The sequence below is a fragment of the Quercus suber genome, unplaced genomic scaffold, assembly GCF_002906115.3.
Source record: "Quercus suber isolate HL8 unplaced genomic scaffold, Cork oak 2.0 scaffold_132, whole genome shotgun sequence".
NCBI lineage: Eukaryota > Viridiplantae > Streptophyta > Magnoliopsida > Fagales > Fagaceae > Quercus > Quercus suber.
In genome coordinates this window covers 704,130-726,847 of record NW_027069595.1, presented here as the reverse complement: position 1 = coordinate 726,847, position 22,718 = coordinate 704,130, and the positions used below count along the sequence as shown (strand labels likewise).

At 34.6% G+C, this 22,718-nt stretch overlaps 1 protein-coding gene and 1 pseudogene across 1 annotated transcript; both read left to right on the top strand.

The window, feature by feature from the left end:
* The first annotated feature begins 10,247 nt into the window (after positions 1–10,247).
* LOC111985723 (disease resistance protein RGA2-like) lies at positions 10,248–21,463 on the top strand (annotated as a pseudogene).
* On the top strand, positions 10,408–11,654 carry LOC112004427 (putative disease resistance protein RGA3). Its single transcript, XM_024036678.2, has 2 exons — positions 10,408–11,070; positions 11,229–11,654. The coding sequence occupies exons 1-2, from the start codon at positions 10,408–10,410 to the stop codon at positions 11,652–11,654; spliced, it is 1,089 nt and encodes a 362-aa protein (XP_023892446.2).
* Positions 21,464–22,718: the final 1,255 nt, after the last annotated feature.

The following is a 22,718-nucleotide window of genomic DNA, read 5'->3' as shown; positions in this document are numbered from 1 at the left end:
AGGAATCCTCATGAGTGTATATTGCGAAATCATTTCCTTGTAGGAGACTAACACTAAGCGTGGGATACAAGACATTTCCTTACATACTCATGCGTGGTGATCAAGTCAAGAATACATTGGAGCCGTCAGCTTTGCCTACTCCCTCGTTAGGGTCGTCAGCTTTGCCTACTGCCTCGACAGGGTCGTCAGCTTTGCCTACGACCTCGTCAAGATCGTCAGCTTTGCCTACTGCCTCGTCAGGGTCGTCAACTTTGCCTACGACCTTGTCAGGGTCATTAGCTTTGCCTACGACCTCATCAGGGTCGTCAGCTTCGCCTATTGCCTCGTCAGGGTCGTCAGCTTTGCCTACAACCTCATCAGGGTCGTCAGCTTTGCCTACGACCTCGTTAGGGTCGTCAGCTTCGCCTACTGCCTCGTCAGGGTCGTCAGCTTTTCCTATTGCCTCATCAGGGTCGTCAGCTTTGCCTACGACCTCGTTAGGGTCGTCAACTTCACCTGCACCCTTCAGCTTTATTAGGCTACCCATCTTCATTGCCTAAGGTCAACTCGTCGGCTATGCGGTGAGTTTCGTGGACTCCCTAACATTGTCACTTACTAATGGATCCTGACGGAGGTTTGCTTACCCTCTTCAGCTTGTTCTTATCAGCTTCCTCTTATGCTTACTATCTTCAGCTTACCGTCTTCAGCTTACTCTCTTCAGTTTACTCTTCAACTTACTACCTTCAGCTTACTGTCTTCAGCTTACCCTTTAGCTTACTACCTTCAGCTTACTATCTTCAGCTTACTGCCTTCAACTTAGAGACTGATAGCTTCATCTTGCGTGATGTCTTTAGTATGCATAATAAAGCTGACAGGTCTTTGGAGATCAACAACTTTTACTTTTCCAATCTATATAATACTAAAAGCTGAAGCGTAGAATTTAATGTTGCTGCGCTCACGTTGAGCCACATCAGCAGCCATGTCATTTCTATCATCTTTTATATAGATTTTAAAATAGTTTTTGACAATTTTAAAATACTAATAAATATAAAATATTTTACAGCCCTATCTTCACTTAAAGCCCACTTCTTATAAATTTAATTTCACCATAAAGCCCAAACCCAAAGCCTTTTCAACTAAAACCCTTTCTGAAACTCTATTTTCACAGTTACAACTTTCATTCCTCTCTCCCACGTTCTGTTTCAGTTTCACCGTTTCATATTTTGTTCCTTCCCCTTCCCCACCTCTTTCTCACGCACATTTAGTTCCTTCCCCTTCCCCACCTTTTGTTCTATAGTCAATGAATTGCTAATTTATCTTGATCTTGCACAATTTGGAATTTTGGTAAATATTGTTGCTTTTCCTTTGGCTTCAATTCAACATAATGCTACATTGCATTAATGGTCTTACATCCAGCACACAGAAAATTTTCTATGATATTCTGTATAGTGTAGTCCTTTCTGAGAATTTTCTAGAATTTGCGGACAAGGAATCAAAAAACCAGATTGATCTTCAGATGGGTTTGAGCCTAAGACTTTTTATTGTTTGCTGATTAATGATTATTTTCAATTGATAGAATCATTTTGATGTCAAAATAAAAAAATTTCCTTTGTATTTGCCATAATAAATTTTGTTGAAATTTTTTATTTCCCACGCTTTGATCATAAGTGTGTGTGTGTGTGTATATTTTTGGTATTTTGTCCCCTTCATCCTGAAGCAACAACTTGTTTGTAAAACTTGTGCAGTCTAAACCTATTGGAGAAGTGTAGTTTATACTGGTCAAAGTTGTTAAGCAACGATGCACCTCAATATCCATGTCTTACATTCTGGTGGTACAAGATAGCTAATTGAGAAAGCTCCATAGGTAGAATGACAAGTCTCTATACGGCAGAGCGACAGAGCTCCCTCTCTCTTCTCGCTAAAGCTCTGTCCTTGTTTACAAAGCTCTATACTCAATTCGTACACAAAAATGCTTCAAGATCAGGCTCAATTGATAGAATCATTTTGATTTCCAAAGTAAAAAGTTTCATTATATTCGCCGTAATAAACCTGTAGCTGAAACTTTTTAATTCTCAAGTTTTAGCCTAAATCAATGGCCTCCTTTGTTAAACTATTGCATTCTAAACCTATTGGAGAAGCACAGTCTATACTGGTGAAAATTGTTTAGCAAGGATGCACCCTTCATGTCATACGTTCCGGTGCAAGATAGCTAATTGAGAGAGCTTCATAGGCAGAATGGCAAAGCTCTTTATGGTAGAACAACAAAAAGCCTAAATGGCTAGCTAGTGCAGCTAAAATTCAGGTGCCATTTGTTTGATTTGTAATTTTGATAATCTTTTTGACTTTTGAGGAGTTCGTACTGATGAGATTCAATTGCATTGTAGAGCATGTAAAGTATTGTATTGTAAATTTGCATGCACCCATTACCTATTTTTAATTTCATTAGAAGTCGTCTTGAACATGATCAAAGCTCTTGAACCCAAATATCTCTCCCCTTAAAAAGCTTGTCAAGTTTTCCCATTCCACAAGAGTTGAAGAGCTTTCCATTAGCGGGGACGGACCCACATATGAGCCCATGGGGCCCGGTTCCCTCCAGACATTACCCAAAAAAGAAAAAAAAAAAAAAAATATATATATATATGTAATATAACCTAATTTAATCCTCCAGACATTACCCAAAAAAGAAAAAAAAAAAAAAAATATATATATATATGTAATATAACCTAATTTAATTTAGACCCAAGAAAATTAGAGTTGGGCCCCCTTGCTTCAAAAAGCTTGCCCCCCTTCAAAACTAAAATCTTAACCCAGCTCAAATAACAACATTAAACCCAAACAAGGTCGTAATCCAGTCAAAACAACACTAATTATCAGTCCCAAAAAAAAAACCCAGCCCAAACAACAATCTTCAGCCATTTTATAAATTACAACCCAGCCTAACAAACCACTATTTTAGCCCAAATTCACCACTTTGATTCAAGGAAAAAAAAGGGGGCATCAGATTGATAGTGCTGGCAGAGGATAATAAATTGATAGTGGTGTTAGCGGGGCAACAATGTGTATAAGTTAAATATTTAATATGCTATTAATACTATTTTTGAGACAAAAGAAAAATAATAATTAAAAGACAATCACAAAAACCAAGATAAAGAGATAAACAAATACATCATAAAATAAAAATGTTGCAAATCATAATGCTTTAACTATTATTTTGAACTAAGATAAATTTATGAATAAATCTATAAATTAAGAAGTTTAAATTTATAATTGATGCATAATGCATATCACCCACATTCTTGTATTCACTTTTACTCAGTAATAACAATTGCTCCTTTCGTAAGATAATAAACATAATTCTTATTTTATTTTCATTTTTTTAGTCTTTGATGTTATGCATTGAAAGGGACAACAATTTCGACATTTAGTTTTGATTCAATCATAAATGCTTTCAAAGATTTAAAAAACATCAAGTTCCTTTTTCATAGGTGACTGCATTGTAATGTATTAAAAAACAATAATGTTTTATATCTTTTGTCTTTGTTGGTAGATGATTAAATCTTAATGTACTAAGAAATAATGATTTTATGTATTTGTTTTAGATGATAGTTTGTTAATACTATATGAATGCTTATTTAGAGTTTTTGTATTTTTTTTTTCCTTATACTCCGGCCCTTAGCTTGAAATCTTGGTTCCAAAATGGACCATTAGTAATAGTAAGCATCAAACTAGGTTCAAATGTCTTTTTCTTTTGGGTCTCATTATGGAGGACAAAGAAAAAGAAAACGAAATTTAATACAGAATAAATAAATAAAAAATTTCATGACTTTCTAATAAGTGGGGGAAACTCTTTTTTCTTGTCGGTAGGTTAATAGAAGAGATCATGTTGCAAAGAAAGAATAAAAAACAAAAACCAAAGCTTTTTTTTTTTATGCGTGAGTTGTTATGCACTAATTTAAGTGGGGTTTCCATTTTCATTTTAATGATGATCCTTATTGGACTAGAAAACTAAAGGCATAATGGGTGAAACAAAGCATGATAAAGTTTCAGATAATTCAAAAGTGTAAATGTCGACATTATAGAGTGGAATAATATCAACTAATGGCCTAGTTATTGATAGAATCTCAATGTAAATTAATGTATATGCAAGTGGATTGAAAAATAAAATAAAAGGCAATGTTGAAATTGATTGAAAAGTTAACAATTATATGTATTGAATTTTAGTTCATACTTTTTTTTTAACAATGAGTCATGTTAATGGGTGTTCTAAGGATAATTGTTTTTTTTTTTTGAGAGAAAATCCTTAGGGTAATTGTTAATAAACAATTTTAAGAAAGTTTTTATACAACTTTTAAGGAAAATTGAAAAAACTATCAAAATAATAATTACTTTATATTCTTTTCTCATAAAAACTTTTTAAAAATGGTTCACTAAAAAATGTCTTTAATGCATTCATTAACATTTTCCTTTTCACAATTACTGCTATTTTAGTTTCTCCTCGTGAATCATTTTCTAACTCCAGTACCTGTTTCTTGCATTGTGAATTGTAATTTCACTCTCCAAGTGAAATTCCTCTCAATCACAATTTCTTGTATTTGTCAACAATGAGCACATTTCATTATTTTATCAAACAGATGGGGTTGTAAGACATTGTTTATGCTAACACTAATACCAAGATAAATTTTCCATCGAAATGTAGATCCAGTCAAAGATAAAATCTAAAGTTGATCTACGCAAAAAGAAGAGATTCAACTCAGCCGAACCACCATTATATTCTATATGGTGCTCTTGCCTTTTCAATATACTTTTTTGACTCATTGGAAAATTATGTGGGTTTTGCTTTTGTAATTTTGTTTAGCTACTAAAGGTTAGTGGTAAGGATCTTCCAATTAATATGCTCCCAATTGGCAGTAAATACCCACCACAAGTTGTCCCTTAAGTAACACAGCCAATCAGGAATATACCACATATACTTCATTGACTAGAATAGACAACACCCTGATTCACCTTAAGTTGTGAGAGAGAAGTTATAAAAATAAGTGTAAAATTGTGAAAAATTAAAGGTTAATTTTTTTTTTTTTTCCAAGAGCCAAGACAAAAAGTGACTTTTGAAATTTTTAATCTCAATCTTTAATTTGCAATTGCATGGTACAACACCTAATCTCAATCCCTTAAACTTGAGGTAGTGGATTGCAGGAAATAATGTGGAGATACATTTGAAACCTTTTTCTTTTTCTGGGCTACAATTATGGTGCTTTCACATTTTCCACTAATTGGTGTTGATTTTGCTTTTGAGTAAGGTTAGGGATACCACATTTTTCCATATTATATGTTATAGGTGATTTTACACTTTTTTTTTTTTTTAATTACGTGAAGTAGAATCCTATGATTCTTGATTCAATATACAATCTGATTCATATGACCATCTCACCAATCCTGTAGGACTTTGATCTTAATAACCATGGTGTGAACTGATGATATACCAATTCGACTTTATTAATCATAATTTGCCCTTAAGCTTAAGATAGTGGATGAACGTGGAGCTAAAATTATGGTGCTTTTGTCTTTCCACTAATTAATTGGTATTGGTTTTGCTATAGTTCAAGGCAAGTGTATAACCCGGACATATGGAAAAATTAATTTCTATTTTCCTAGGTCCTTGTAAAAAAGTTCCCTAATGTGTTGGGTCCAATCCAACCTATTATTGGACCAAGTAAACTTAAATTTGGTCCGCCAAAACCCAAAATTTAAAGTCCACAACTATTTAAAACAATCTCTAATGATACGTTTGGATTGAGAGAGAGGGAGGGGGAGTAAGTAAAGTTTGTCCAAAATTAGTTTATTTTCAGCAAACTTTACTCTACTCCTCTCCGCTCTTTCTCTCTCCATCCTTAATCCAAATGGCCATAAATGCTTAAGGCTCAAATTTGTGAAAGGCCTAACGACCGTTTTTCCACAATCGATAGAAATTGTTTAAAATCTCCCACCAGAACCACATTGGGCCCACAAAAAGCCTAAAATGATCCCACACTATCTAAAGCCTATTTTGAAAATGTGGCCATCAATTTCGGGCAAAATTTGATGAATTTTCATTATTAGTAAGTGTCAAATTGGGTTTATGTGTCTTTTTCTTTGGGTCCCGTGATGAAGGACAAAGAAAAAGAAAAAGAAAAAGAACAATAGTCTAAAATAAATAAAGTTTATGACTTTTGTGGTCTTCATTGGCCAGAGTTGGCGTCAAGTTTTTTAGATAGTGAATTCCAATGGATGCTTTGCTCACTGAAATATCTCAACGTAGGACTAACTTTTAAAAAATTTGAGTGCTTCTTAATCTATTATAAAGTATTTATCCAAGACTTCAAAATGAATACAAATTTGACTGATTTGTATTTAGAATGAGTGAGAGATTATGTAACGACCCCGCCCCAACTGTGTAGATATTGTCCGCTTTGGGACCCATACCCCTCACGGTTTTGTTCTTCCCCAGGTTGTGCTGAGGAAAAGGCCTCTACATATTGAAGGGAGGTCATTCCTTATAAACACTTTCGCATGTGCTTCCCTAGGTAATGTGGGATTCCATGGAATGCAAGACCCCACTTTTTGGGTCACTACAATCCACCCCCCTTATGGGCATAAACGTCCTCGCGTGTGGGGGCCCATATTTCCGGCTAGGGCATGGCTCTGATACCATTTGTAACGACCCAAGGAAAAGCGCTAGCCACATCTGCGCTATACCTCAAAAGAACTAGTCACAATTGAGACTCCTTATAGTTATTAATAAAGCCCAGATCTACCCAGTAAATACCCGATGTGGGACTCCTCACACACCTACACACATCACACAATCAATCAAATTGGGGCATCACAATCTCCCCCACTTAAATCCCTAACGTCCTCGTTAGGGCCCACTTTGTGAGGTAGCGTCTTTGAGCCCACACGAGGTTACCGGGCCGACTCTGATACCATATGTAACGACCCAAGGAAAAGCGTTAGCCACATCTGCGCTATACCTTAAAAGGTCTAGTCACAATTGAGGCTCCTTGTAGTTATTAATAAAGTCCAGATCTACCCAGTAAATACCCGATATAGGACTCATCACACATCCACACACATCACATAATCAATCAAATTGGGGCATCACAATCTCCTCCATTTAAATCCTTAACGTCCTCATTAAGGCCCATTTTATGGGGTAGTGTCTCTAAGCCTACATGGGGTTATTAGGTCAGCTCTGATACTATATGTAATGACCCAAGGAAAAACGTTAGCCACATCTGCGCTATACCTCAAAAAGACTAGTCACAATTGAGGCTCCTTGCAGTTATTAATAAAACCCAGTTTAACCCAGTAAATACCCGATGTGAGACTCATCACACACCCACACACATCACACAATCAATCAAATTGGTGTATTACAATCTCCCCCACTTAAATCCCTAACGTCCTCGTTAGGGCCCACTTTGTGGGGTAGTGTCTCTGAGCCCACACGGGGTTACCGAGCTGGCCTTGATACCATATGTAACAACCCCGCCCCAACTGTGTAGATATTGTCCGCTTTGGGATCCATACCCCTCATGGTTTTGTTTTTCCCTAGGTTGCGCTGAGGAAAAGGCCTTTACACATTGAAGAGAGATCATTCCTTATAAGCACATTCCCATGTGCTTCCCTAGACGATGTGAGATTTCATGGAATGCAAGACCCCCCCTTTTTGGGTCACTACAGATTACCATTTAGAAAATATTCATTCTTATATGCTTGTGTTATTACCATGGTGTACATGGTTAGAAACATTGTACTTTGCGTTATATTGTTAATTTAGGACGTTAAGTTTGTTTTGGGTGCTGGAACATGTAATTTTGAAAGTTGGAGTTTGGAGTTTGTTTATATATTAGTAATTTGTAACGTAGTAGTTATTTCCTTTTATAATTAATTTTTATTAAATTTTTTTGGCGAAACTACATTATTGGTCCCTGAAGTTTGCCCTGTATGCGCAATTGGTCCCTCAAGTTTGAAGTGAGCACAATTAGTCCCTTAAGTTTTAAAACTGAGTTGTATTGATCCTTTTACTAACGGCTGTTAACAGTGTTACTTACGTGGCTAACGGAATAATGACTTAACACTTTTTTTAATGATGTGGCATGTTTTTAATTAAAAAATTACTAACTAAATTTACATGTTCAAAATAGTAACGTCAAATATCCTATACTTCAAATTGTTCCAAATAGTAGTGTGCAATATGGGGCCAAACCGGTTGACCCTCTCATCGATAATGGGTTCTGGGTTCTCAATCTTGTAAGCTGAAATAAGCTACAGAGTCTCACCAATAAAGGGAAGCCCAAGATTCCCAGGTGGCAATCTTAGCCTCCGGCAACGTGAGGAACGACGAAAGAAGAAAAGGGTGGTAGAGAAAACCACAAAGAGAAATGAGAACAGAAAGACCGCCATGAAAAAGTTTTAGTTTTTACAATGAAAATTGGTGTAGGTAACACGTGGGATATATAGGAAGTGTTTTTAAGAAGGGGTTGAAGTTAACAATAAGAGAGCATTAATGGGTGATAAAGAAGGAGAGGAAAGGGAAGGAGCCAAGGTTGTAAGGAAAGAAATTAATGTCTGGATATTTTGGAATCTGACTGCTTTTCTAAAATTTTCTAATTAAAAACATGCCATGTCATTAAAAAATATGCCACATCATTAAAAAAAATGTCCAGTCATTGTTTTGTTAGCCACGTAAGTAACACCGTTAACAGCAATTAGTAAAAGGACCAATACAACTCAATTTTAAAACTTAAGGGACTAATTGTGCTTGCTTTAAACTTGAGAGACCAATTGTGCACACAGGGCAAACTTCAAGGACCAATAGTGTAGTTTCGCCAATTTTTTTCTTTAACATATCTTGATAATTAGATATAGCCTCTAGCGATTTTTGATCCTCAATTCAACCCTACAGTCCGATCCATGTGATTCTCCCTCTCATCCTATGTAAGAAGTAAGATTTTGATTTTGATAATCGTGGTGTGAACAAATGGTGGATTAAACCAAAGTTGGCCCTTAGATTTAAAATAGTGGACACAAAAAAGGAAGGCGGGCTACCTTTGAAATTTTGTACTGGAGTACAATTATGGTGCCTTTACTTTTTCCAACAATGGTGTTTTCTCAAAAAAAAAAAAAACTTATTGGTGTTATTTTACTTTTTAGTGCAGTTAGAAATACCTTGCAATATGTTTAAAATGTGATTGAAGCAACATCATTTTTATAAGCCTCATCATTAATATTATTTTTATTATTTACTAATTACAACCACTGACATTAATCGTTCGAAAAAATATTGTAAACCTAGACTGTTTTGGTTTTATTGACTACTATTTTCTTTTGTCACTTAAAGTGGAAGATTAGGTGAGTTGGTACCTCCACATGCACAAAGTATTTGGGGTCTTAAGGGGGAAACAATTTGACTTACGAAGTTAACAGCATATTGTAATTATCTTAAAAAAAAAAAAAGAATGTTTAGGTTATTTATTTATTTTATCAGCTTAATAAATAAATAAAAAACTCACTTTTTCTAGGTGCACTATATTTTTGTTAACTTACAATAAATAATCAAATAAAAGTTAAAAAAATGATTAAAATGCACATGAAACCTTTTAAACTTTCAAGTAACAATTAATTCTTATTACGTTGCAATATCAGGGAAGTTACGGAATGAAACTCAAAAGAAGGCTTTGAACTTTCTAAGAACCATACCGGTCATTATGGTCAAACATTTCTCATTTGAGCTTTCCAAGCAAAACTTCTCTTGCGTAAATTGGCCCTTATAAAAGATTTGAGCTTATAGTGAATTCATGTTGTGAGAGGCGAAAATGGTCCACTACTACTATTTAGCAAAAAAATTAGCAATTTACCACTATTTTGAAAACATGTAAAGATCTCTTATGAGAATAGCAAATAGTAAGCAATAAGTTTAGAATCAAACAAATTTTTACGAAAAATATTTTAAAATGTTGAAATAACCAATTGTCAATAAAGATAATAAAATAGTATCGATAATAATAATCCAAATGAAAACCAATGGAATAAATTTTACCCAAACATTATCAAATGATATAAAATAAAAAAAGAAAAAAGAAGTCTAGAATAGTACATATATAATAAAAAAGATCAGGACTTTTTCCACCCCCCACACCCCCCAAAAAAAAAAAGACAAGTATGGAATAGTGGAGTCAAGTGGGCCATATAACCGAAAACAGGGCTAGCCTAAAAAGATCAATTGGCTACATCATTTTCCGACTAACTTTCGTTTAAATATGAAAGATCTTTAACGTGGGGACTCAAACTTTAATCTCCTCTTTGGTCTCTTCTTTCATCAACCAGTTGCCATTTGCTCTTTCAGTACTCGTGTTAAACAAACAAATTTCCATTTCCAACTTCTAAACAATGGCTTGGGCTCTTGTTTCCACTATCAAGGATCAGCTTAGTTCTTTCATTACTTCAGAGTTCACGTCGATTGCTAATGTCAAGGGAGAAGTCCAGAAGCTTGAAAGCAAATTCCACACCATCCAGGCAATGCTCAATGATGCAGAGAAACGGCAAGTGAAGGAGGAAGCTGTGAAGCTTTGGTTAGATAAGCTCAAAGACGTATCCTACCAGATGGACGATGTGTTGGATGAGTGGAACACTGCCATGATCAAAGCCGAGATTGAGAAACAACAAAAAGATGATGAAGAAAAAGCTGAAACTAGTGCTGCTAAGAAGAGGAAGGTATGGCCTCCCATCTCAATTCCTAATCTTTTTCAGCATCGTGATATTGCTCATAAGATAAAAGAACTTAACAAAAAATTAGATGAGATTGACAGAGAGGGAGAGATGTACAAGTTTGTATTGACTAGGGACAATGAAGAAGTAGTTGAGAGACCAAGAACTACTTCCTTTGTTGATGTGTCTAAAATTCTTGGTCGTGATAAAGTTAGGGATGATCTAGTGAGAATCTTATTAGGCAAGGGTAGTGAAGAAGAAATAAACCCCCATGTCATCTCTTTAGTGGGCATGGGTGGTATTGGAAAAACTACTCTTGCCCAACTAGCCTATAATCATCATGAGGTAGAGGCTCATTTTGAAAAAAAAAAGTGTGGGTTTGTGTTTCTGATCCTTTCAATCTGTGTAGGGTTGCCGAAGCAATTGTTCAAGCTTTTAGAGGTAGTGACTCCAACATTACTGAATTGTAAAATCTATTAGAAAAAATATGTGAATTGATTAAGGGGAGAAAGATTTTTCTTGTCTTTGATGATGTGTGGACTGAAGACTTCGCATCATGGGAGCCATTTAGACTTGCACTCCAAAATAGTGCCCCACGTAGTAGAATTATGGTCACCACACGTAAAAGAAGATTTACGAAGATGATGGAAAATGTGAGCATGATTAATTTGGAGATATTGTCTGAGGAAGATTGTTGGTCGGTGTTTAGTAAAATAGCATTTTGTGATAAGAATTTTGAGGTGTGTAAGCAACTAGAAGACATTGGCAAGAAAATAGCGAAGAAGTGTAAGGGCTTGCCACTTGCTGCAAAGACTCTAGGAAGTTTAATGCCTTCAAGAAAAGTAAAGAAGAATGGGAAATGGTGTTGTGTAGTAGTATGTGGGAATTCAAAGATGTTGAAAGAGGTCTTTTTGCACCGTTGTTACTAAGTTATTACGATTTGCCCTCACCATTGAAACAATGTTTTCTCATATTGTGGTATCTTTCCAAAAGATTATGTCTTTTCTAGTGATGAGTTGGCATTTATGTGGATGGCACTAGGATATATCAAACCGAGGCAAATATGGAGATGGAAATTACTACAACAGCATACTTTGTAAATTTAGCCATACGATCTTTCTTCCAAGATTTTGTAAAAGGTGATGACAAGATAATAACGTGCAAAATGCATGACATAGTGCATGACTTTGCGCAATTAATGTCAGAAAATGAATGCTTCACAATCAAAAGTGACATTGGCTTGGGAGTAGATTATAAAAATGCCCGCCATTTGCAGTTAGAACTTCTAAAAAATGCCAAATTTCCTGAGTCCATTTATAGTGCAAAAAATTTACGCACCTTCATTTTTGTATATCAAGGTGATTATAACTTATCTACTTTATTCCAGCATTTTAGATGTTTACGGATATTAACTTTGAATTGTGAATATCGTGGTACGTTAAGGAAAGTTTCAATTGTAGTAGAAAATTTCATACATTTGAGGTATCTCAATTTAGTCGATTATTGTGGAGATCCATTGCCTGAAACCATTTGTAATCTATGCAATTTACAAATTTTGAATATTAAAATTCATCATAAGGAGATCCAAAAATTTCCACAGGGGATGAGTAAGCTAATTAATTTAAGACTTCTTAATTTGGATTTCCACTCCAGTTGGTTAAATGTAAAGTTTCCTAGAGGGTTTGGGAGATTGACTTCTCTTAGAAAATTAAAGTTTTTCAACATAAATGGTAAGGATGACAGTGAAAGATGTAAATTGGGAGAATTAAGAAATTTGAACCACCTTCAAGGGACTTTTCAAATAACTGGGTTGGGGAGCGAGGTAGATGCATGTGAGGCCACGAATGCACAACTGAAAAAGAAGATAAACCTTCGTACTTTGAGCCTATGGTTTGACAAATGGGATGGTGAGGAAATAATAAGGGAAAAAGATGCATTAGTTCTGCATGCCTTAGAACCACTTCCTAACTTGGAAGATTTAAGCATTGGAAGTTACAGGGGACCAACCATGTTTCCCAATTGGATGATGTCCTTGACATATTTGAAAATACTTGAAATTTGGGAGTTATCTTTAGAGCATTTGCCTCCTCTAGGGAAACTTCGGTACGTCGAATCATTGACTATAGGGGATATGAATAGATTGAAAAATGTGGGAGTTGAATTTATGGGTATAGAAGAATTCGAAAAGGAGAAAGACGATACAATAATAACACTTTTCCCAAATTTGAGATCTCTCATCTTTTTGAATTTGGAGGAGTTGGAAGAATGGAATGGGATTGGAGGAGAAGAAGAAGACTGCATCAGATTCACTATAATGCCACGTCTTCAACATTTGAGAATCTGGAATTGAAAAAAGTTAAAGTCACTGCCAAACTTCCTTCGTACAACTCCATCATTACAGAACTTGGAGTTATGGCTGAGTCCAATTCTGGAGGAACGCTGCAAAAGAGGGATAGGAGAGGAGTGGCCCAAGATTTCCCACATACCTAACATCGAAATTGATAGAGAGTTTGTGCAAAGAGACGGTCGAGAGGTAACTTCTTCTGACGCAGAGACAGAGGTAACTTCTTCTCATTGGGCTTCTTCTTCTTTTTTTGGCAAAAAATCAATGAACTTTTTAATTGTCTGCCAAAATTTCCCACAAAAAAAAAAAAAAAAAAACCTTGGTTGATGAATTTATGTGGTTCTCAGTGATTTGAATCAGGGGATTTATATTATATTATGATTTATCTAAACTTGCTTGATAGATATCCAAATGAATATCCTTAAAAATCTCATTCATTTTAGACAGAAAACAGCTCCAATGTCTACCTACCTCTTTCTTATTCATTTATATGGGTCTTGCTCATTTTCTTGATTTAAGGCTATGGATATAAGACTAATCTCAAATAACCCATATGTTTTGCTTTTGGTACATGTAGAAAGCCGATGAACTAAAATGGTTCCTGTGATCTCTATGTTTCTGGGTTCATGATGATGGTGAAAGATTATTTTTGTCTCTCTGTGTGTGTTTGTGTGTTAGCAAAGTTCATTCTTGACTTGAATCACTGTTACAAGAATCTAGTCCTTGTGCATCTTCTTTTATTTTTCTAAATATATTAATTAAATTAAATATTCTAATTGAATCCCAAACAGTCCCATAGTTAAAAAAATTAATAATAACTTTAATTAGATTCTCAGTAATTTGAATTAGGCGATTTGTATATTGCTGTATTCATATTGCTTGGTGTGTATGCATTTCATGTTAATTGTATTGGCTTACTTTGTTATTTTTAGATGGAACATGTCGAATGGTCAAGCGCCTTAGCTGTATTGCCTGTTCCTATAGAGATGAGTGTCACCCCAAATCCATGTATTTATGAGTTTGTGTACAGGGTAGGCTGCAAAATTTGAGTACCATTTCTTTGGTACTTTTTTGCATAGACATGGTTATGTATTCAGCCTATGTACTTGGACACACCATTTCTTTTGGTAGTTTTTTGGACCATCTTGTCTATTTATTCAGCCTCCTCCCGCACCAACCCCCCCAAAAAAAATTTGATTGAAGAAGATCCTCTGTTTTTGAGAGGAGTTGTCACTTCACCTTGTGCTGCACACTTAGGAAGAGTTGGAGACTAGCACTTCATTGCATTGCATTGCATTGCACCTTTAGAATCTGAGTAGATTTGCATTGGGAATAGGCAGTTGTGAGTTTGACTTGTTCTAACATTTTAAACCTTTTGAACTAGTTCTTTCTACACAAACTTCCATAAATATTAAATCTATCTTCAAAATCCTTAATGACCTGAGCTTATGCAAATGCTTATTCCAGTAAGTATTGGTTTGTATAATCAGCTATGTATATATGACTAATCTCAAATAACTCATATGGTTTTCTTTTGGGCATGTAAATTCAGTTTTATGAAGAAGAGTTTGATGAAGCTGGGGATAAAAAAAAAGAGTCTGATGAAGATGAGGCTGACAAAGAAGAGGATGACAAAGAACTCCATGACAAAAATCAGGATGATGAAGCAGAGCACCTATGATCTCTTTGTTTTTGGGCTCATCAATTTTAGCTACAGGTTCGGATTTTTGGATGATTATGGTGAAAGGTGATTTGCATTTCTGTCGCTTCTTCTTTTATTTTGCAAAATATGAATATAAATTTTTTTTTAAAATCAACTAAACATGTTAATTGCCTGCCAAAATTTCCCAGAGAAAAAAAAAATGCTACTTGATGAATTTATCTAGTTCTCAGTAATTTGAATTAGGCAATTTATATTATATATTGTTGTACTTATACACATAACTAGCATGCATAGCATCTGGTTCCTTACTTCCTTAGATTCGTTTTACTGCTTCATAGGTTCAATATATATCCATATTAACATCCTTAAAAATGTCAGTCATTTCCATATATATAAAGAAAACAACTCCAACGTCTACATCTTTCTCATTCATTTCCTGTTTAATTTTTATATATTTGGGTCTTGCTTATTTTCTTGATTTAAGGCTACGTATATAAGACTAATCTCAAATAACTCTTTGGTTTTCTTTTGGGCATGTAGAAAGACAATAAAGAAATAGTTCCTATGATCTCTGTGTTTTTGGGTTCATGAATTATAGCTTCAAGTAGAGATTTTTGGATAATGATGGTGAAAGATGATTTTTGTCTGTGTCGGCAAAGGTCATTCTTGACATGATTTAGTGTTGCTGGTCAAATCTAGTCCTTGGGCATCTTCTTTTATTTTGCTAAATTTATCAATTAATATTCTAATCGACTGCCAAACAGTCCCACAGATTTAAAATCTAATAACAAGTTTAATTAGATTCTGAGTAATCTATACTACTATTTAGGCGATTTGTATTTTGCCGTATTCACATAACAAGCAAAGCATGTGGTTTCTTATATTCGGTTATCCTATGATGTATCTACAATTTTTTCAACTAATAAAAAATGATCACGGTGACAAATCTTACTCATTTGCATATAGAGAAAACAACTCCAATTGCTCTTGCTAATTTCCTTCAGTTTGGGCATGTAGAGTCTTGGGAGGTGGTTGCTAAACAAAGACAGGAGAAAATGACAAAGAAGAGGATGATGAAGAAGAGCACGTTGACAAAGAGGACCTATGATTTCTGTGTTTCTAGGTTCATGATTTTAGCTTCAAGTAAAGATTTTTGGATGATGATGCTGAAAGATGATTTGTCTGTGTGGGCAAAGTTCATTCTTGGCTTGATTCAGTGGTGGAGCAAATTGTGACCCATGGATGCACATTTTAGAGAGCGCTACAGAAGAAACTTTTTTATCAGTTCATATGGCAGCATGGAAGGGTATCATGGCCGTTTCCTGAGTAATCCATATTATATGGTGGCAGATGAAAGGTGAGCAAGGTAGTTGACCAATTGTCAACTTTCGTAATTTCTAGCCTTATGTTTTAGGGTATGAAATATAGTTGGCCAATTTTCATGGGTTAATGTTACAGATATAGGTGATCGAGTACAAAGGTGTGTAGAGAGTGGGAGAGAAAGGAATGTTATCACCAGGAGTGGAGGGCATGAGCTGAAAAATGTTTTTTATGAGGATGGCAGGGGGTGGATGGTTAGTTGTAAAGATGCTCTTGATGTTGAGGATGATTTGGGGACTGCTTCAAGTATCAGGAGAAGGGATGATCTTAATTTTGGCCATTGTGTACGATTGGAAGCACTTTTGTTGATCGCTCTTTTTTCAAGTGCAAGGGCAGCTTGGGAGAAGTATGCTGCTTGGATGTTATAGTTGAGCAACAACAACCAAAGGAGGAGAGGCTCAAATGGAAGCTAGTTCAAAGGGTGTGCAGGGGGTTATTGTCTTGATGGATAATCAACATATTTTGCTGGATCTTTATAAAGAAAATTGTAGCAGCTGGAAGTTGATTTAAGAGTATTCAGGGAATCTTTTATTAATGTTTGGTAGAAATATGTTGATAGAAGAATATTAGATGGGGTATCAAATTTTTTTCAGGTAACAGTTAAATACTATAATGCATCTTGGCAGAGTAGTTAGCTTCTATCTTTCTATCTTAGTATCTTTTCTTCATAATGAATTAAAAAGAATGTGACAAAAAATTTCTCCTGTCCCCTTGATCCATCACTTCCATACTACAGGGGGTGGCTATGGCCATGACCACCTGCCCTTTATCTGGAGTCCAACCACGACTGACCAATGGATGCACATAGACTCGGTTAGACTTCAAACAATTGGTAAGCTGATGAAGAAATGATAGAATGTTGCACATTTGTAGTTTAAAATGTGACATTAAAATTCCTTTTTAAAAATAATAATAATAATAATAATAAAATAAAAAATAAAGGAGGAGAAAATTTTTGCTAGGTTTAAGGCATCCTATAATTGATTGGACACCTTTCTTCATGAAGACCATGTTTGCCCATTCAAGTGACAGTATTTTTAAATTTCTATTCCCTGCTAGATTAAAAAAATAGTCCCAACAAGCTAAAGTCTACCTTTATCAAGATTGACTTTGTTATTGTTTGTGTGTGTGTGTTATATTGGGCAGGATGCCATCTATTGTTCCTAAAAGACTGAAATTGATGAAGTTAATACACCATAAAATTAGTCACTTTATTCAGGTCCAGAGGGTAGCTAGTAATGAACCATTAGTAGTAGTAAAAAAAAAAAAGACTTGTCAATTAGGGAAGTAAAAGAGCATGACTTTAGATAGGATAGAACGGAGGAAAAGAATTCATGTGGCTGACCCTTTCTAAACTTTTGAGGATCCATAACCAATCCCAAATTTTAGGACTAAGGTTTTGTTGTTATTGTTGGTAATTCACTTGTTTCTTATACCATAGAGTATAGGAGGCTCATCTCTAGATTTATTATTATTTTATATATACACACACATACCACCACATTGTATCGATGATTTCCTTTACTTTTCCACCAATCTTTAGAATTTAAAATTCAAAATATGCAAGCAATTTCAATATTTAAGTATTAGACACAGACTAATTATAATTAACAATAAAGACAAAAGTATTAAGAATAGAAGTCTGATTTATTTGGGCCTATGGCTAACAATTAAAATGAAGATATTGCATAAACTGAAAATTTACTTACTAGTTACATCAATTGTTTTATGTTATCTACTTATATTCTCATTCCTTTAATTTGTTTATTATTGCAGGTTTAACTCAAAACTCTGGTCCATATGGTAAGCACAGCTTGCTTAAAAGGGAATTTTTATATTAATGACTGAAATTTTATTTTATGGCAGCATAATTGGGAGAGCAGGAGATGTTAATGGAACCTTTGATACTGTCTATAGCATTCACGATCCAGTAATCTACTAAAAAGATCTCCCCTGCCATTATTAACTTTAAGATTTAACTTTACATGGCTGCCTCTACCTTGGAAACTGCTCCAATATATCTGTTTGATAATTGATAATTTTCATTTTAATCTCATTAGTTACGCTTAATGGGAGTACACAGATCAAGAGCGGCTTTTGTGGTTTACGAGACATTGCAATTTGATTTACCATTTTTATTGGCTTTTTGTGTTATGGAGTTAAAATTGGAGTTTCTTTAGTTCCCTAATTTTGAAAGGACTGGACTATGAGATATCAAGAAGTTGCTATAAAATTATAATTTATACATTTGAAACTTGTGTTAAAAAGAGTACTCTTCTCTGTAGGAAATTTGCAGTATACACAAAAGCTTTTGTGGCTGGACCTTCAAAAACCATTGACAATGTCATATCTAGCTCATCTCCAAGTGTAATCTCTGATTAAATCTCAAAACAATCTTAATCTATTTGTCACTCATGATTCAGATCAGAGACAAAGCCGTTTAGATTTAGCATATACCGTACGGACAAATTATTTACGTCAGATGAGGAAGATCAATCCCAAAGAGAAAACCCCATCGGGAAGTTCGAGGATTTAGCTGCGGAACAAAATGAGCATGAGCTCTACACGTTCACTAAGTGAGGAAGATAAAGCCACTCAAAATATCATATAAGGTATATTTTTCCCTTAACTTTTTTTTTAATTTTTGGATAAATATATTTTTCCCTTAACTTCTATTTTGTTTGTTTGATTTCAAATTCCATAGTTATTGCTACTTCTCATTTAAATAAAGTGTTTGGTAGCTCTGTTTTTTATAGGAATTAAAATGATATTTTTCTGGGTTATTTTTATGCTCCGAATATTGCTTAGGAATTAAATGTGTTGCAATGCGCAGTAGTAAAGTTTACTGTATAATTGACACTCTGCTACAGGATATAGTCTATCCTACTAGGTGAACCTAATTTTTAAAAATAATATCTTAAAAAAAAACCAAAAATAAAGAGTCATTCTGATTACTTTTTAATTTCTCATGTGTTGCTCCTGATGCTCATCCCTTGTTCAATGCTTATACTTTGAAATTCCTCTTAACGTGTTATGGCTCCTTTCAATAGAGGTTAGACTGCTACATATTTATTTGACCGTTAACATTGTTGTTCATTGTGATTAAAAGTATTATAATTCTAATCATTTAAAAAAGTATGCTTTCTTTGCAAAGTTCCTGCTTCTAATGATGTTTGTTACCCTGAATAAGCCCTAAATCCCTACCACTAGGAAAAGTTAGTCACTTTACAAGAGACCTCGGAGGACGGAGAAAATATGTTTAGCAAGCACTTGGGTATGCAAGCATGGATTTTGAACTGCCAAAGGAAGTAAGTTTTTCCCTTTTACATAGTACTATTGCCAATGACCAATTCTCAGTTTTGTCCTCCAATTATTGCTCTATCTAGCATGCAAGTCTTAGTTTCTTATATCTTTCTCTACATTAATTTGTGGGTATGGTTGTCATTCATGGGTTAGATCAAAGATGAAGCTTGTTAAGCTAGTAGCCAGCTAGTGCTTAAAGTTCTAAGCATGGTGAATGGTGGTCTGCTACAGCCAATATTGTCCATTTTGGCCTCATGTACTTTATTTTGTCCTCATCATTAGGCTTATGTGGAAGGTTTGCATTTTTCCTTTCTCCCTCGTGCTCCCTTGTATTGAAGGTTCTTTTCTGTAGCTTTTCTAAGAAGAAAGATTAGGGCACTGGTCATGTCCAGAACAAGGGTAAAAATAACAATTGGAATAGTATTTGTGCTTAAATTTTTTATTCCAAAACAATTCAAAAGATTCATTATAATTTGCATAGAATTGATAATCAACATAGTGGCATGATCATTTTTAAGTTGTTAGTTTATTTCTTGCTGGTGAAATGCTTGTTTGGAAGCTGCCGATGTGGTACCATTTGTTTAACATTATTTTCTGATCCTGGGCAGTGCATATTCAGGTTGCTGTTTTCTAGTTCCAACATTAATGTTGCTGGTTGAAAGGTGTTGGCATCTTCACAATCATTGCTGGTGTGAGTTTACTCAGTTGGTACAAGTAATCGATTTCAAGAAAAGCCAAGAAATCCCCCCCTTCCCCCTTTTAGGGTATATTTTGCTATTGTTCTTCTTATTCTTGTGGAAATTAGGCTTTTCAATGTTCATTAGTGGGTAATCTGCACAACTTGTTGGTAATTGTACTAAAATACTTGGATTTTCCATTTCAGACATACCTAGCATCACTAGGACATTTGGATATGGAATGCATTTTTATAAGCTTTTTTCCATTTCCAACATGCATAGCAGCCCTAGGACATTTTCCATCATACCAATTTTGCTCAAAGATTATCCTCTGTTTTTGAGAGGGTTCATACTTCAACTTCTGCTTCACAGTTAGGCAGAGTTGGAGACTTTAGTACTTGATTGCATCTCACCTTTAGCATCTTAGTAGTTATTGTAATTGGGAATTTACATAGGGAGTTGAAAATTTGACATTCACCAATGTTTTAAACCTTTCTGAACAAATTCTTTCTACACAAACTTTCATAAATATCATCTATCTTCAAAATCCTTTACGATTGAAGAATAAGCAAATGCTTGTTCCCTAAGATCTTGGTCTGTATAATCTCTTCTAGGGATTGATAGCCTTCTTGTCAACATTGGCTTCAAGGTACTCTTGTGGGACCTTGAGCAACAGAATGGTCAATTCTTAAGACAGATGTCAACATGCATCTAATGCTGCATATTCAACCCTTCAGAATACGGATTCTTTCTTCCAATTCAACTCAACTATCTTCCCTTATCGCTTTGGTCAATCTTGCACATTTTATACATGTTATGATAACTCTCATGCTTAGTGAATAGAAATTTAGTTATAAATTTCTCAAAAAATCATTATCAAGTGATGCTATCTGACAAGATAATTGGCCAATTTATTTCTATTTATTTGTGCTCTTTTAATGTAAGCTAAATCATCATTTTCTTATTAATCTTCTATCGTAACATGCTTTTCCATACTCTTTTTTGTGTATGTCAAACCCTCATGTTAAATTTTTCTTTTGGTTAGAGTTTAACTAGAACTCAAATTCTAGTATGTGGTGAAGCATATTTTGTACTTGAGCAAATTTCAACTCATGGATGCACTTTTGAGAAATACCTCCGAAAGAAACTCCTTCACCATTTCATAGTGGCATTAGAGCTTGTGTATCACATCACATGGTGAACCATGAAAGGCGAGGTAGGTACTTGACCAAGTTCTCAAGTTTTGTGGTGAGATTATATTTTTTTCTAAGAGAATTAATATTCTTGTATTTTCCCAATATGTTAGTTGTAAGCATAAACTTAAGTGTTGTAATCTCTATTTTCCTTATAGTGGATTGATTGGGTTTGTCCCGTGGTTTTTCCCTCTACATTAGAGAGTTTTCCATGTAAAATTTGGTGTGTATTTTGAGACTGATTGCTTGCCTGATAACTTGATCAATTACAACCAATCTTACTAAACACAACAAATTTTCCTATCATCATTGATTAGTACATCAATCAACAAATTACTTGCAAAAGGTCATGCACAAAATTGCGGTTACCATGAAGTTTGGTATCAATGAACCAAGTAGCATTGCCAGATAATTGAAGTAGAGAAAATGTTGCATAGAAATACTAGAAAACCTTATAGCTAACCCTTTATTTCCAATAAGCTACAAAAAATCAGCATATTCATGTTATAGCTCTCAATGATCTAAGAAGAACCCAAAGCAGATAAAATGGACTTGAAAACTCAGAACATCAGCGCAACAGATCTTGCAACAACAGCTTTAAGTTTTTCAAATGCCAAATGTTAGTGAATACAATTAAAAGAAAAATTACACTTAGACCCGATAAATCTCCACACTTAGGATCCAAATTTGACTAAAACACTAACTCCTCATTTACTACATAAAACTTCCATGTCTTTTCATTAAATTTACTAGTTTATTATTTAAAATACTCCAATACCATAGTGTCCTTATTTATGGCTCCATATTGCGATGTAAACAAACCATTCAACATCCAATATATAAGGGTCAAACTATACGATTATATCCACTATTTTGGAATTTGCTGCAAGAGTGGTACAATATATAATCAAGTTCAACTATATATACATAAGTTTTCACATTCACAAATACACTATGGCCTCACTAGAGACAGTTTTGCAACCTTAGCTTATCATTCTGGAATCAAAACTAAAAACTAGCAAAACAGTTGAATATCGTGTAGTAGGCCGAGGACAAAATTGCAACTACCATAAAGTTTGGTGTGAATGAAACAAGTAGCATTCCCAAATAATTGTAGTACAGCTAGGAACAAAGTCTAGCATAGAAGTATCTGCAAATATAATAAGCTGACCCATGATATCAAATCATTGGATATATGACAGTCAAAAATATAACAGTTTCGATGAAGAGATAAGGAACTTCAACTATCACCTACAATTTACAACATGTCCATTATAAAACTTGATCTGTCACACAACAAATCCCAAATATATAGTGTGTTTGTGAATATGCCTTTCGAAGTTAGAATGTATAGAGTTACATACAACACAATTTCTTAGGAAGGCAGTTTATAGACAATGCATGTTGTAATTTGGATTTCTAATGTTAACAAT

What these genes read in the sequence shown, in the direction of transcription:
- LOC112004427 (XM_024036678.2), top strand. Translation starts at nt 10,408, where the DNA reads ATGGCTTGGGCTCTTGTTTCCACTATCAAGGATCAGCTTAGTTCTTTC. An exon ending in TAGCCTATAATCATCATGAG is followed by an intron (nt 11,071 to 11,228) that starts GTAGAGGCTCAT and finishes GAATTGATTAAG; the next exon opens with GGGAGAAAGATTTTTCTTGT.